The 16,117-nt window shown below is 43.8% G+C and overlaps 1 protein-coding gene across 1 annotated transcript in view; it reads left to right on the top strand.

Annotated features, from left to right (window-relative positions):
• MPPED2 (metallophosphoesterase domain containing 2) overlaps window positions 1-15,535 on the top strand; it is a 177,531-nt gene extending 161,996 nt beyond the window's left edge. The window contains exons 5-7 of the mRNA XM_024118515.3: window positions 8,786-8,901; window positions 12,230-12,343; window positions 15,290-15,535. Of these exons, the coding sequence (XP_023974283.1) occupies window positions 8,786-8,901; window positions 12,230-12,343; window positions 15,290-15,408 (349 nt within the window). The 3' untranslated portion in view covers window positions 15,409-15,535. The remainder of the gene's footprint in view (window positions 1-8,785; window positions 8,902-12,229; window positions 12,344-15,289) is intronic.
• Window positions 15,536-16,117: the final 582 nt, after the last annotated feature.

Below are 16,117 nucleotides of genomic sequence, written 5' to 3'. Positions count from 1 at the left end.
CCCAAGTCCACTTCACCTGCCCACGAAGACAGAAGTCCTGCCATGGTCTTTCCTCTCCCCTGTCAGGCTCTTTGCATGATGGATAGGAATAGTCTCCCTCACAAGCCTATGGGAAGGAAACCTATTGGAAATCTTTCGCTTCGTGCTGTGAACTTGTTTATAAGATTAAAGGCAGGTATGCTTGGGAGGACCAGGCAAATGCTGTAACATTATTTTTAATAATTCAGGGCACACCAAGTTCAAAAACAGGTCAGGGTGGTTTGTTGTTTTTTTTTTTTTTTCTTGGCTCCTAAAGCAAACTCTGCTTACACCATCTCCTTTCCAGCAAGAGAGGAAAATGGGTAACAGAGGCTTAATTCCAACACTTGCTCCTTATTAGTTACAAAAAGGGGACACCGTCGGCGTGTTTGTAAAGACAGCGGTGTGTGCTGCCTTGGTTTACGAAACCCCTATTTGTAGCTCATGGGCCTCAGGTGACTACCTTGGGTATGATTTGTTCCTATCCTGTCTATGGCAGCAGACCGTATTATTCAACCAGGCCTTCCCTTTATCAAAACAGGATTTCTTTTCATCCCAAGGACCTTATAATGAAAGACCAAGCTACAAAGCCATAGTGAAGTGATGGGACTAGACAGCTGGTGTGAGAGAAGCCAGCACTGCCCTTTGGAGGCAGCTGAATCCTGGTTTGGGTAAGGCAGGCTTCCCAGGCAGCTGCCCAGAGGTGTCAATCTTGCCCTGAAGTTAAGCTTTTCATCTCTCTCCTAGTGATGTCAATTACCATGTGCGTCTCTTTGCTGCACAAGATGTGACGTTCTTCCGTGGGCTAATGCAAGACAGCCTTTTAATTGCATGGAAGAGTAACTTCCAGGCTGCCAAGTGGAGGGACTTGGGGAGGGAGAAGGCTGGCTTCTTAAACAAACTCCAGAGCTATGGAGAGAAAGGGAAGCAAGGAGGGGAGCTGGGCAGGTGTCTGCCTTTCATCTGGATATTCAGGATGACACATCTGGTGCCAGGGAAACTGCTATTTCTAACTGACGGGAAGCTTTGCAGTCAAGGGAGGGCTGAGCTGTCAGGTGAGCCAGAGATCAAGAATTATCATGACAGCTTCATGGCATGTGAAAGGCGCTGTGAAGTGCGGTGTGATTTTAACCAGCGGTGGTTAAATTAGCTTCCCTTGGACCTGGTGTGATGTGTAGTCGGAGAGGGGCCGATGGCGGCTGGCAGTGCCGGGCGTGGAAGAGGTTGCAATTCTGAAGCACCACCATTTAGAAAAGAAAGGGATTGTGGAAACTGGCTCCTGGTTTCTGAATTTTGCTTCACAGAGGTGCCAGGCGGTGGTGATGGCTTTAATCAGTAGTGTGTCGATTCCTCCAGTGAACCTCTCTGAGCCCCCTATTATAAATATTCCAAGGACCCAAAGCGAACCCCTTCCTTGAACTTCCCCAATTTAAAATCCTGTCAAAATCTAGCCACCTGTACTTGCCGGCTAAGCAGCCTTGACTAACCGTTTCACCTTGTGCTCTCACATTCCACAGGATTATCTATGCAAGACTGAGCCAGCCGGCAGGCGAGGGAGTGAGTGCCTTTCTGAAAAACTTCCACTCAGAAGTGAGCTGAGGAAGTGCCTTTTAATAAGTAATCAGCCGGAGGAAATCAGGCTCTATCTAGCCATCTAGTAATGCTTGCCTATGCACTGGGGACTTTTCCAGAGTCTGGAGCAGCAGGGTCTATGATTTGATGAGCCATAGCTTGAGAAATTCTAGAGAGAAAATAATAACATGAGCAATTTTGTGTGTGTGTGTGTGTGTGTGTGTGTGTGTGTGTGTATATATACACACACACACACACACACTGCCAATGTATATCATATATAAATTAGAAGCTGCACATTAATACTCTATGGCAGTTCTCTGCCAAAAGTTTTACATAAATTATCTCATTATCTCACTTTATCCACGTGGGTGGATATTCTGCTTTTTTTTTTTTTTTCGCGGTACGCGGGCCTCTCACTGCTGTGGCCTCTCCCGTTGCGGAGCACAGGCTCCGGACGCGCAGCCATGGCTCACGGGCCCAGCCGCTCGGCGGCATGTGGGATCCTCCCGGGCCGGGGCACGAACCCGTGTCCCCTGCATCGGCAGGCGGACCCTCAACCACTGCGCCACCAGGGAAGCCCTTCTGCTTCTTTTTGAAGGATGAGGAGACTGAGGATCAGAGAAGCCAGTAAGTAGCCGCCCTACTGAACATGGGTCTGTTTGACTCATAATACATACTCGTACCCACTGCCTCCAAAACAAGAATGGCTAACTTTTACAAAACCCCCAGGTTCTCGTAGTTTTAAGTGGCACAGGCAACGCGCCAGCCCTTTAATTAAGTCTGGGTGTTCGTGAGCTTGCACTTGTCCTCTTCACAGCTTTCATGCAGAATCCCAAGCCCTAATCTCTGCAGCGGGCACCCAGGAGACTGTATTCAGAAGAATCCCAAGTCTTTGTGATGCAGTCCGCCCAGGACCCAGGGTCCATGGGGAATTTGTCGGCACTGACCAACACCAGGGCAGTGACCCTGAGTAGCCCATCTGAGCTGAACAAGTACCAATAGCTCATTTCCAAATCCTGCTTTCCTGGGGTGCACCCAGCCCCCACCGAAGTTGGTCGGGGAGTGAACGGCCATTCACCTGTCCAAACCTGGGATTTATGCTCCGGCAGCTCCCTTCCGCCCACACCACAGCATTGTGTACGGCAAACACAGATGACCTTTGCAGTGATTTAATCTCAGCGTGCTTCCAGAGAGCAAACCTGTTTTGTATTGACATTGTTTGGAACAAGTTCTGCCTATGTGAACTCCCGCAGCACCTGCCCCTGGACTCTCAGCCCCGAGAGGCCAAGTGCCTCTAATTCTGAGAATAAGGGGGAGGGCGCCTTGAAAGCATCCCCAGCTTCCATCCATCTGAGTCTTCGGTCCACTGGCTTCAGGCAGCTGAAGTACTCCCCTTCCTTCCAGGATTTTCTAATCCCTGTCTAAGAGGGGCGGTCGTGGGCTCGGATTGGCCCACTGGCAATAGGGTGCTTTGTGGGACATTTTCTTACAAGTCGGTTCCCATGTGGCATTTGTTAGTCACAGCTAATTATTAAGTCCTTGGCCAAGGCAGTAGACATTGTTCCCTTGGATTCCTCCCTCCTCCTCCTTTCCCCCCTCGCCTCCCCACTGCTACAGAACAAAACTCATTGTGGGGCTCGGGAGGTTGGCTGTGCACACGTTTTCCAGTGAACTCCTGGGGGGCTCACTGCTGGGGTTTCGTGTTTCAGGTTGAAACTCAACTGGATAAAGCATTATTCATTGATGCTGACACAATCGGTCTCTGCTCTGTGCAGCTATTCCTCCCACACTGGACTTGGTCCTTTACAGGCAATTTAGGTAATTCATTGAGAGCAATTCACAGCATTTACTCAGAACGTTGATAGCCTGCACAGAATGACAGAATTTGGGGATTTCTAGATCACAGAAAGATTATCAAGTGTCAGGTTTTGCCAGCTGTGTTCAGAGGCGTAGGTCAGAAAGGAGGAGGGGGCTGAGTGAGTGAACAGGTTCAGAGCCCCTTCCTCCCCATCCCCTGGCAAGAAACACCCCTGCCCATACCTGCTTTGGGTCTGGGGCTTCTGCATAAGATTTCTGCAGCCTAAAAGCAATCCTGAACTCCCGTAATCGCATCCACCCATTCATTCTTTGCTCAGATGAGGAAACTGGCCCACTGAGGACCTTCTCTTATCCAAGGGTCTTGTGCATTAGCGAATTGATGCCAGAATGCAAATTAGCACATGGGTCTCCCATTTCTGTATGCCCCATTATTACACCATGCTGGGATAATTCTGGAGCCCATCACTGGGCTGCTTTTCCCATTTCCTGGTCACTGTATTATGGAAAAGGCCTGATCTAGGGGATCTAGAGGAACAGAAAGCATCCCAGAGAAGCCGTACTAGCATTGTTGAATTCACACTGCATTTTCACTAAGAGCCACCTCCATCACACAATGCCGTGGAGCCCTCTGGAGTTGCACAGTGCACAGCCTCAGAGACGGTATGGATCAGCCCTGTTTACTTTATGTATGTGAGAGCCAAAACCAAAACTGGGCTGGAAGGTTTTAGTTCAGTATTGTGCAAAGAAAGAACACCGGCTTTGCAGCCAGCAGATCTGGGTTCAGATCTCGGTTCTGCCACTTACTAATCCTAGGAAAGTGAACAAATTACTTGATATCACTGATCTTCAGGTTTTTTATCTGAAAACAGAGCTGATAATACCTAGCCCAAGTACTGTTATGAGGAGTTAAATGTAATAGCCTATGTAAAACCAAACCCCTACGTAAAAACATATCAGGGACTTAATAAATGTTCGCTTTCGTATAACTTAACCTCTCTCTCATGCACATACAGGTTTGAGTCAAAAGAAAAGCCCAACATTTTCAAAGTTTACCCTTAACTTGGAAATGTCTGGGCTTTGTCACAGGCTTAACATTAACCACATAAAATTTAAGGGACCTCTACACCATGGACCTGCCTTAATCTTTTACAGAGCACTTGTAAAACTGAGCATTTCCTGGGGGAATAGGGCTGTAGGTTTCCAAGAGAAAATTCTATGAGGGAAAACTGGAAAGAGTGAAAAAAATAAGTCCCGTTCTTTGACTCTGGAAGCCCCTGGGATATCCTCGGGGTTCAGGGGCTGACTGCCCTCAGACAGACTCTGGCAGTGAAATCAGAGCCCCTCATTGTACCAACTACTTAGGTGTGCTTGGGACTCTTTCAAACCCTCCTTTATTCGCCATTCAGACAGGAACCATAGGCCCAGAAGCTTGTTTGCAAAATCTAGGAAAACAGATGTTTTTGCTTATTTTTCTCTGTCTCATGCCAGAATGCTCACTGAGTCTTCGTTGGGTTCTGAACTTGCCTTTTTTTTTTTTTCTTTTTACTTTTAAAACAAATCTTGAAAGAGGGTTATTATTGTAAAGTAAAGGGGAAAGATGGGTATCCCAAACGGGGAAAACTCTATTTTAGAGTCTAATGAAAATGTTTAAGACCCTGCAGACCGGAGTCCTAGAAGGCAAGAGAGAACAGGGTTGACTCATTAAGCTCTGAAAGGGTCTACGAGGCATCACCCCCATACCCACGATGCCTGGTGCATCCCTGACAGACTGGGATAAGAAAGTGAGCGCTGCCGTTTCCTCAGAGGAAACCAAAAGCATTGCACCTAGCTGAGCAAGACAGTGTGGCTGTGGAAGGGCTGTGTTGATTGAACACATGCTGTGTACCAGGTGAGACTCAGGCCACTCACAGTCCGTGGATTTTATAACCAGCTCAGACAGTTTAGATACCGTATTAGTTTTCTATTGCTGCTGTAACAAATCACCACAAATTTAGTGGCATAAATCAACATATATTTACTTTTTAATGTATTTTTTAATTGAAGTTTAGTTGCTGTACAATATTATATATACAGGCATACAGTATAGTGGTTCACAATTGTTGAAGGTTATATTCCATTTATAGTTATTATAAAATATTGGCTATATTCCCTGTGTTGTACAATATATCCTTGTAGCTTATTTTAGACCTAATAGTTTGTACCTCTTCTTCCCCTACCCCTATATTGCCCTTCCTTCCTCCCCTCTCTCCACTCGTAACCACTAGCTTGTTCTCTATATCTGGTGAGTCTGCTTATTTTTTGTTAAATTCACTAGTCTGTTGCATCTTTTAGATTTCACATATAAGTGATATCATACAGTATTTGCCTTTCTCTGTCTGACTTATTTCACTTAGCATTAGACCCTCCAAGTCCATCCATGTTGCTGCAAAAGGCAAAATTTGATTCTTTTTTATGGCTGAGTAGTATTCCATTGTGTATATATACCACATCTTCTTTATCCATTCATCTAAAATGACACATATATTACTCACAATCTGTTGGTCAGAAACCTGACATGGGTCTCACTGGGCTGAAATCTGGGTGTCGGCAGGGCTGTGTTCCTTTCTGGAGGCTCTGTGGGAGCATTTGTTTTCTCTCCTTACCTTTTCCAGCTTCTTGACACTGCCTACGTTCCTTGGCTTTATGCTCCTCTTCCTTCCTCTTCAAAGCCATCAACAGCAGGTTGAGTCCTTCTTACATTGCACCTCTTTAATTTCCTCTTCTACCTCCCTTCTCCACTTTTAGGGACCTTGTGGTTTCACTGGGTCCTCCTAGGTAATCCAGGATAATCTCCCTAGTTTAAGGTCAGCTGATTAGCTCCCAAATAAACTTTCAATCCACCTTTGCCATGTAAGGTAATATATTTATAGGTTCTGGGAATTAGGACGTGGACATCCTGGGGGGTGGGTAATCATTGCCAATAGGTACATAGGTCGTTTCTACACTAAATACAGTAACTGTATATATTAGGACTCTTTCGGTTGCAAGAAATAGGATCTAACTCAAGCTAATAAGAAGAAAAGGATTTTGCTGGCTTATATACTTGGAAGAAAAATGTGACTGGCTTCAGGCACAGCTGGTTCCCCGTGTCCAACAAGGTCATCAAGGCACTCTGTTTCTTGGCTTGGCATTCTTTGTGGTGATTTGCTTCTCAAGCACAAGCTATCCGCATGGTGGCTGAGATAGCCCCCAGGCAGTAGCAGGCTTACGTAGTTCTCAAGATAGAAAAGAGAGGAAACTATGACTTCTCTTTAAGTAGCACCAGCAAAATCCTGAGGATGACACTCATTGGCCCAACTTGGGTCATATGCACATCCCTAGACCAATCACTGCTCACAGAGAGGCCATACATGCTTCATTCTGAGCAGGGATGAGTCAGCCTTACCAGAGCACATGTACTGAGTGGCGGAGGGAAAGGTACTCCATAAGAAATTCAAATGTTGTTACCAAAAGAAGGCGGAAAGAGCTGGCTAGGCAAAAACCATTGGTGTGAACTTCAGCATCTTATGCCTGTATTATTCTAGTCCAGTGCTCATTTGGCTTCAAGCAATAAGACACTCAAACTTGAAAGAGTACAGAGGGGGCTCACTCAGGGCAAGTAGTAAGTTAATTCAGGTAGTATATAAGAAGGGGAATTGCATGCAGGTTAAGAGTCTGGGTTTTGGAACCAAACTGCTTGGGTTTATGTCCAGTTTATTGGCTGTATTTACTTGACCTCTCTGTACCTCATTTTCCTCATCTGTAAAATGTGGTTAATAATAGCACCCACCTCATGAGCTGGTTGTGAGGTTTCAGTGTGTCAATACAAATAAAGTACTTAGAATAGTACCTTGACATAGAGCAAACACTCAATAAATAATAACTATAATAACGATTACTGTTGTTATATAGCTATTGTTATTACAAGTAAGCTTCCTGAGGATGGCTTAGGGACTTGGAAAGTGGTTAGGGACCAAGTCAGGTACTTCCTTGGTTTCTCTTTTTCTAGCTGAGGCCACACAGTCTCTTATCTCTGGAACTTACTCTCTCAGGCACCTCAGTGGGAACTGCGGTTCTTACCTGTAAGGTGGATTTTCACATGGCTTTCAGGGGCCATCCTTTCACCTCTGGCCTTGACTATGCATGCCCACCACCAGATGAATGATGGTTAGTGTTTCTGAGTGCAGAGTCTTGAAAGACACTGGTTAGTCTGGGCCGTGATTGGCTTTAAATAATAATGCCCCCTGTTTGATTAGCTGTGACAGACCAGGTGCCCTTGTACACAGGGTTACCTCTCTCAGTAGGCGTGGAAGGGGCAACTTAAGCTGAAGGGAAAAGTTGGGCTTAGCCAGAATATTGACCAACTTGTCTTTGACGCGTACGCCCTAGCAAATTGGAATTTTCCTCCAGGTCAAAGAGAGTCGGTTTCAAAAAATAATGGTTACATCTAGATGTTTGGGAATAGGACAGCACTGGGAACTGTTTTGTTCTGATGTGATGTATGTATCCTGTAGTATTTGTAGAGAAAAATTGATCATTCTCCCGTTATTATAAATGGTAGAGAAGTTTTCAGCTCCAGTTAGAAATGCTCAGTGGATGGACAAAGACGCCATTCGTTTCTACGGAGAGCATCGATCTCAGAAACTTATTCCTGGAGCAGAAGTTCCCGAGAGGGTGGAATGCTCACATTCACTGTCAGGAGATTGGAGTCCAGAGTGAACAGGGGTGTCCCCAGAAATCTTCCCTTTGGTGACCGGAGGAAGGTTCCACTCCGACTTTCTGTTCAGTGTCCCATCTCACTTTTCAGAGCCCCCGCCCACCCCACCCAACATATTTTCAGCATTCTCAGTCCGGGATGTTCAGAACATCTCTATGTGTGGAGGTTTCTGCCTTCAGAGCACTCGTCCTTTTCCCCAAGGATTTCAGTAAGAATCTTTCTAGTGAAGCCATTCCACAGTGATGGGGAGGACGAAGGAGGACTGATGGAATTTCTTAGCCCCCAGGCACTACAGGAAGAATGGACATGCTTCGGATCTGGTCTGGGCATCTTTGGGAAGCACTGAGATTTGGGGGAAGACAAAGCATTGTTAAGATTTTGATAGAGGTCCGCTGGGAAAGTCTCCACTGTAAAGGCTCTTGTGCCTTTTTCTAGTTGAACAATTTGTAGGCTCCACACTTGCTTTCAAATGAATTGGTTTTGAAGCAGTCAACAAAAAAGCATCCCGCTGCCAGGGCCAACCATCAAAAAGAGAAAAGAGAGCAATGCAAACCGTGGGGGAATGTGCGAGAGAGAAGTAGTGTAGAGCGGAAACGTGGCTCTGCTGGCCTGATACCATGTGCATTATCTCCCCCAAAGGACCCCGTGGTTTAATGGTTGGGGCTTTAACCTGCCCAGAGGTCAGTCTCTGCTGGACAAGTGGAACCTTATCCCCGAGGGCATCGACATACTCATGACACACGGACCTCCTCTCGGTAAGTGAAGCAAAGGTGTCCTTTCGTCATACGTGATGCCTTTTTTTTCCCAAGCATAATGAATAATGCTTCAGGGACATAATCATTTTCCTCCAAAAAAAAAAAAAAAGTGAATACAAAAAGAAAAGTCAGTGTCTTTAAAGAAACCCAGTATGATAATTGAACTCAGCAGTTCTGCTGGGCTTACAGGTGTTCTTGAAATTAAATTTTTTGATTCAGTCAGGTCAGGGAAAATCAAATGAGTATAGAGCACCACAGTCTTTTGAGCTTGATAATTTATTTTAAGAACTATATTCACTTTGGAGTGAGGGAGTGGGATGGGGAATGGAAGGAAGACACAGACCTCCCAATCACAGGGCTTTTGAACGGTAATGAAATGATGGAAACTTTCGTTCAAAGTAGTTCATTTTCCTTTCCCATGTAATAGTGGAACCTAGGAGATCTTTAAGTATAACATCGAGCTAATTATACAAGAAAAGAATCCCTTTTTTTTTCTTTTTTTAGCTAAGGTGTTAAGTAAGGACTTACGTTGAGTATTACTTAAAGATACTCATCTTATAGATACAGTGAACCTGCATCCAGGTTTAGATTGCCAATATGCTTCAAAGCTACCTTCAGTCACCCAGATTATAGGTCAGAAGATGATTGTTTGATTTATATAATAATCTTCTAATTATTCATGAGCTTGTTAGTGGTTTGGTTTAGCCACAGAACATTTTTCAAACAGGACTACCACCTTGATCTTCCCATGTACTGGGTGTCTATTACACCAGCAGCCTTCCTTGTCAAACTAAGGTATGCTCAGGCAATCCAGATGTTTCCCTTTTAGTAGGAGAGTTTCCTCTTTTAAAAAATTATATTAAAAACCACATAACATAAAATCTATCCTCTTAACAAATTGTTAAATGTACAGGGCTAGAAAAGTTTTCGTGATCATCTTGCTTTGGAGAGAGGAGGAAAACAATACAAAAATAAATGATGTTCATCATTTTTTTTTCCTGTGGTTTGGGGCTACTATCCATGTTCACTTCCCTCCTCTGTCGGCCTGAAAAATAAAAAATCTAACACGCATCCCCTAATGTGAATTTAATCTTTGTAGATATTTTCCCCTTCACGCCCCTTAGTGCTGCCTTCCTGCCCTTACAAGGGAAGTGCTCTGTGTTTCACAAAGAAACAGCGGAAGGGAGGACCAGGGCATGAGCCACAGTGGCACATTTTCATGCTGGGGGGGTGGGAGGGAAGCAAGAGAAGGGAAGGCAGTTCTGTTGCAGACAGGGAAATGGCACAGATTTGCACAAGATCAGCACTTCCTGACTTTTTTCAAAGCTTCAGAATCACCATCCCCACACTGTTTCCCTACCCCATCCTACCCCCTTCATACTTTACAAGATTATACTTATCAATAACCTCTATCAAGTCATGATTAATTAATTTCCCTATTTTGCAATCATTAGAGACTAACCAAATCATTAAATTGCTGGTTAAATATTCTGCTCAGCATGAGTTACACAGTGAGACCCTACAGAGACCACATCCCAGCCAACTTGGTCCTTCCCCTGAGCAGCCTAGCTGGGTGCAGGCTTAATCCCCCTTAGGCTGTTTACTGTGAGGGACCTGGGCATCCTCAGCATAGAAACATTTACATACCTGAAGTATTATTTGGAATATAACTTTGAACACAACAGTTCATTCACAGACTTCATCAAGTCATTAATTTTGGTACAAAAGCAAGTGGCATTCTGGCCCCCAAAGAAGTCAGACATTCCAGGAACTCTTAACAGAGAGCCTGCCATCCCTCTCTTTGTAGTAAAGATGGAGTAATCCAGAGAGGGGCTGTGCATATAGCAGAGTAAGATCTACATCAGGGAGTTCCAAAATAAAATGTCAGGCAAAGTTTTCATAAGGTAATGTTGAGCCTTAATCAGTGTAGTTATTGGGACTCTTGTGAACATTCTGGACTAGGAGGTAGGGGGTAGGCGTGGGGATTGGCCTTGAATTCTCTCCTGCTAAGGGAGCCATGGCACCTGGGACTTCACTATTAAGGTACGAGCAAGACACTTTCTTAGGTGATTGCATGTGAAATGAGATGTTTTCCCTCTTCAAGAAAAACACATCCATGAGGGAATATGCCAATCACTGTGGATTAGAGACTTTTCCCTCTAATTAACAAAGTTTTGAAATCCCTGGTTGGATTTTTATAGGGCCCCTACTTGTATCTGGTGTTTTTCCCATATTTTCTGGCCACTCACCAGCCAACACGTCTTTACAGAGATGCTAAACCTTCATTTTTACCGTTTGCCAAACAAAGTGGAATACGCTGGCCTGTCCGTTTCTGCCTGATCATTTCTGAATAGTAGAAATCAACTAATGGAGCTATGGAATAGGTTCCCACTGATTATGATTTAGCCTTTTGTCCTATCTGCTTTCTTTATACCCCATCCCAATGAGGTGATTGGATTCCATTCCGGGCCATAATCATTCAGATAGCTGACTTTTGCTCTAATTGATGTCAGTTTTTATGGATTTTTTTGCATTAGACTTAGAACTAAGTGGCTTTTGCATAAAGGTAGTCAATCAGCCCCAGCTTGCTACATGCCACCACAGGGTCACCGTGGTTGCACTATTGTTAAAGAGGAGACTAGAGGAGGAACTTGGCATTCCCAAGCTTGGGTCATCAGGAACCAAGGGTTAAGAGTTGATGTGTCTAAAGAGAATAAGATGGGACTTCACTGGCGGCACAGTGGTTAAGACTCCACGCTTCCACTGCAGGGGGTGTGGGTTCGAGTCCTGGTCGAGGAAGTAAGATCCCGCATGCCACATGGCTCAGCCAAAAATTTAAAAAATAAAAAGAAAATAAAGAGAGCAAGGTATCTTGTGGCCAGTTTACAGGAAGCCCTTGCTAGCCCTTCTTCTTTGAACCATTTTGAAGTAGACTGCTATAAGAGAAATACAATTAAAAAAAAAAAAAAAGAGACAGTAACTGAATTGAGAGAAAAAGAGAGCTTATGGGATTACAGGGAATAAATGTCATTGGGCCCATGAAGAGTTAAAACCCAGGGCTGAATAAATCAAATCCCTCACAGAAAAAACATGTTAATTAACAGGAAGAAAAAAAAAAAGGGAAACCAAAAAAAAAAAAAATTCAAGAATCTAAAGAAGACAAAGTGATGAGTGAAAAGTTCCTTAAAAGCCATTGTGAGCGTTAATGGAGAGGCTAGGATTACAGATCATGTAATAAACCTCCTGTGAGTTATGGCTTCCTGAAAGTCTAAATGAAACCTTACCTGGAGACAGAAAATTAATAGTATTGATTGCATTTTACTCTTAGGTTTTCGAGACTGGGTTCCAAAGGAGCTTCAGAGAGTGGGCTGCGTGGAGCTTTTAAACACAGTCCAGAGGCGAGTCCGGCCCAAACTCCATGTGTTTGGTGGAATCCATGAAGGTAAGACCGGGAGAAAGGAGTTCACAGCATGTTGGGTCATTGTCCGTGATCTCATTCACAGTGGGGACCTTAGTTACACCAGGAGTAATTGGCATGGTGGTTTCCAAACTCTTTTTCCCAGTGGAACCCTTTCATGAGATGAAATCTTAGGAGAAACATATATAAAGCTGAGAAGTGTTTTGTGTGGAGCTGCTTTTTTTTTTTTTTTTTTTTTGCGGTTGGCGGGCCTTTCACTGTCGTGGCCTCTCCCGTTGCGGGGCACAGGCTCCGTTCCTTCATATAATATTTTTTTGAACACCAATTTTTTTTTTTTTTTTGTGGTACACGGGCCTCTCACTGATGTGGCCTCTCCCATTGCGGAGCACAGGCTCCGGACGCGCAGGCTCAGCAGCCACGGCTCATGAGGCCAGCCACTCCGCGGCACATGGGATCCTCCCGGACCGGGGCACAAACCCGTGTCCCTTGTATCGGCAGGCGGACTCTCAACCACTGCGCCACCAGGGAAGCCCTGGAGCTGCCCTCTTTTAAGCAGAGTGGAGAGTAAGAAACCACCTTTTGGAAAACTCAGCACTAACTAACCCCAGACAATTTCTGGACTCTCAGGGCTCCAGTGAAGAATGTGTGATAACCACTGCTTGTGGAGAAGCCCTAAGGGAATAAAGGACAGATTTTCTCTTTAAGAGCATCAGAAGAGATGGCCTGGATTTTAGACTAAATAACTTCTATGTCTTCTTCTACCTAAATATTGTGTTTTATATGGAATGCACGCAAAGACCCAGGAAGCCAAGACTTTGTCTAAAAAATAACTTTGGATGTGCAATGAAAGATACAGAACCGAAGTGACAGAACCCACACGTTTGCAGGAAGACATTTCCTTACTAATCTCAGAAAACCATTTCAGACTTCTCAGAAATCATCAGTGCTATAAGCTCGGGCTGAGGTTAAACAGCATAATGAAATCTCCCCTAGGTGGGAACTGGTCCAGTTGCTGTTTTCTGCTTTCCCAAGTAATCTAGAATCAAGTTCACAGAACCGGAAAGCCTCACGGGAACCTTCAGGACTCTAGTTTTGTCTCTCCAGACTTTTTCAAACCAGGGGTAACTGGGCCTTGGGACATAGCCGAGGCCTCTTTCAGCAGGCCTCAGGTTTTCTGGCCGTACCGGCCTCTCTTGGTTACAGATATTTGTGTGCAGTGGGTGCATGTATGTAGGCAGCCTCCATATTCACTCCAGCCCCTGCTTACGGCTGTTCTCTGGAGTTATTTATGAACCTGCAACAGGTGAGGAGTTTAGGCCTGACACAGCAAAAAGTAAAGTTTGCTTTTCAAAGCCCTCAATCCAGTGGCTTCCTGGCTAGGCAGGTAATAAACAGCATATTGAAAATCATCCTACAGAGGCCAGAGAAAGTCCATCTTGCTCCAGGTCAGGCATGAGCTGAGTGGATGGAAAGCAGTGGCAGCGGGGGGCGGCTCCCCAAGAGTGGATATCATCCTGCCCTGACTTTATGCCATACTCCCTGAAAAGGAGGGCACTTCTCTAAGGCATGATACAGGCTGGGGGGAGGGAATAGGATGGGAGATGGTGTCTAAATAGCATTTCTGGGGAGCAGTTATCAGGTTTGAATTCCTGCATCGTGCCTATAAGTTTGCATTTCATCTTTTTTTTTTTTTAAATCATTAATTAGCTTTAAACTAGCCAGACAGTTGGGGAATTCCACTGAAGTCCCAAAATAATAAACTTGCTTAAAAGAGAGGAGATCATATTCAAATAAACTTTGTCTTGCTTTTATTCTCTTAAGACAGCTGAAGAGGGCAGAGAGAGGGCAAATACCAACCTCTTGATGGAGAGAGATAACAAGACTTTATGACCCCAGAACTAAACAGTGCACATTTGAAATGCTTCTTTTCCTTTCTTAAGAAATTTTTCCATTGACCCTCATTAAGCTCTCCACAGGCTTACTTGGAGAAATTTTAGCAAATGGAAGAAAAAAAATCTTATCAGTTATTTCTATAAGTCCTGATAATTTTCTTTTTTCACAGACGTATTTTTCTGTGCCGTAAGAGCCTGATACCAACATAGAATTACAAACTTAATTACGGAGGCTGTAAGACAAAATAAGGTATCCAGGGAAATGTGCAAATTTGCAAACCTGCTAGAAATTTCAACATGTTAAAACTTATAAAAGGAATATATGTACCAAAGACCCAGAGAAACTTTCTTAGCTTTCTTCCAATAGGTCACAAGAGGTTTATATACTGCCTATGGGAAGTGTTTTTGCTTGATCCAGTGTCCAGGTAAGCGTAGGAAGCAGTGTCCTATGGTGTCCAGATCACTTGGACATTTGATTACCTGATTCTTTTGAATGAAATGGAACTCAGCATTAAAGCCACGCAGTTCAAGTAAGATAAGGTCACTTATTGTTAACTTTCATTGAGGTAGTTTGGAGCTTATTTTATAGGTAAGGAAGCTAAGCATTCACCTCTCCCAACTCCCAATGCAGTACTCTTTCCCTTCTCACCTGTCCTGAAGCCCATTTGAGGTTTGGATGATGGATGTGTTTGCCCCTGAGGGGTTTCTTATGTCACTCATTCTCTTCCCTGGAACTCAATGGTTAACACAAGGGCTTTGAAATGAAAATCATATTTTAAAAAGAGGAAAAGCTGTTTTTTCTTTATTTTCACTAGTAAAGAAATCACAGCCTCTCCCCAACAAATCTAGTGTTGAAATAAAGAAAAAAGAATCACTTTTCTTTGAAGTAGAGGATTCTCCCTTTAAAGAAAATAAAATCGGGAGGCAGCTTCTGAAAGCTGTAATATCTGGGGGATGCTCTACTGAATTTCATCTCACTGCCCACTGGCAGACTTTTTGTTTTCCTTGTCTGATGGCCCTGCATTGAGTCACTGTCATTTGTATATTTTACAGTAAGTGTGACACTCTATCTCCACAGGTTACGGCATTATGACCGACGGTTACACAACGTACATCAATGCCTCAACGTGTACAGTCAGCTTTCAACCTACCAACCCTCCAATTATATTTGACCTTCCAAACCCACAGGGTTCCTGAACCTCCAAATGCCCAATTGGAATGTGAGGGAAGGTCTAAAAACTGCCATTTTTCTAATTATAAACTTAGATTCTCTTCCTTATTTCCAGATCATGTGAGTTCTTTTTGTAAATTGCTGGAACACAAATGATGCTAGAGGTTGTGCTTCTTTATTTTTTTTTTTTAAATGGGGCATCCATTTGGAATCAAAGGAGCATTGTGAATTTGTAAAATGACTTCTGTTTTCTCAAAGGCCACGCCATTGTAAATTGTTAGTGTTCGCCAAAGGACAGCCAAGCTTTCTTTTGAAAAGGTGACAAAAGTCTTATTTTAATATGCTTTAAGCTGGAAAAAAAAAAAAAAGACAAAAAAAAAGAAACAGGTAGGCAGTGTTTTAAAAACCACCCAGATTTGCACAACTGTTTAAAAGTATTGTCTGAAGTATTTTATTTTTTGATGTTTTGTTGTTGTTGTTGTTTTTCTTGGGAATGCTTCTTTTTTGCATACGTGGCCCGGATTTAGAACAATCTTTTCAACAAAAGTAGGTGTGGAAAAGGCTTCTCTTCAACACTGTCACTATAAAGAAAGCTGTGTCGAGGGAAGAAAACGGCCCTCTTTTAGAGGATGGCTTAGCTAGTGAGATCCATATTGTGGTTATACAAGGATTCATTGTATGTTTGTTTCTTTTAAATTATTTTAGCTTTAAAAATATGGAAATGGAATCTGTCAA

The sequence above is a fragment of the Physeter macrocephalus genome, chromosome 16 (assembly GCF_002837175.3).
Source record: "Physeter macrocephalus isolate SW-GA chromosome 16, ASM283717v5, whole genome shotgun sequence".
NCBI lineage: Eukaryota > Metazoa > Chordata > Mammalia > Artiodactyla > Physeteridae > Physeter > Physeter macrocephalus.
Note: the sequence above shows the minus strand (reverse complement) of the source record. Positions and strands in the feature narration are given on the sequence as shown.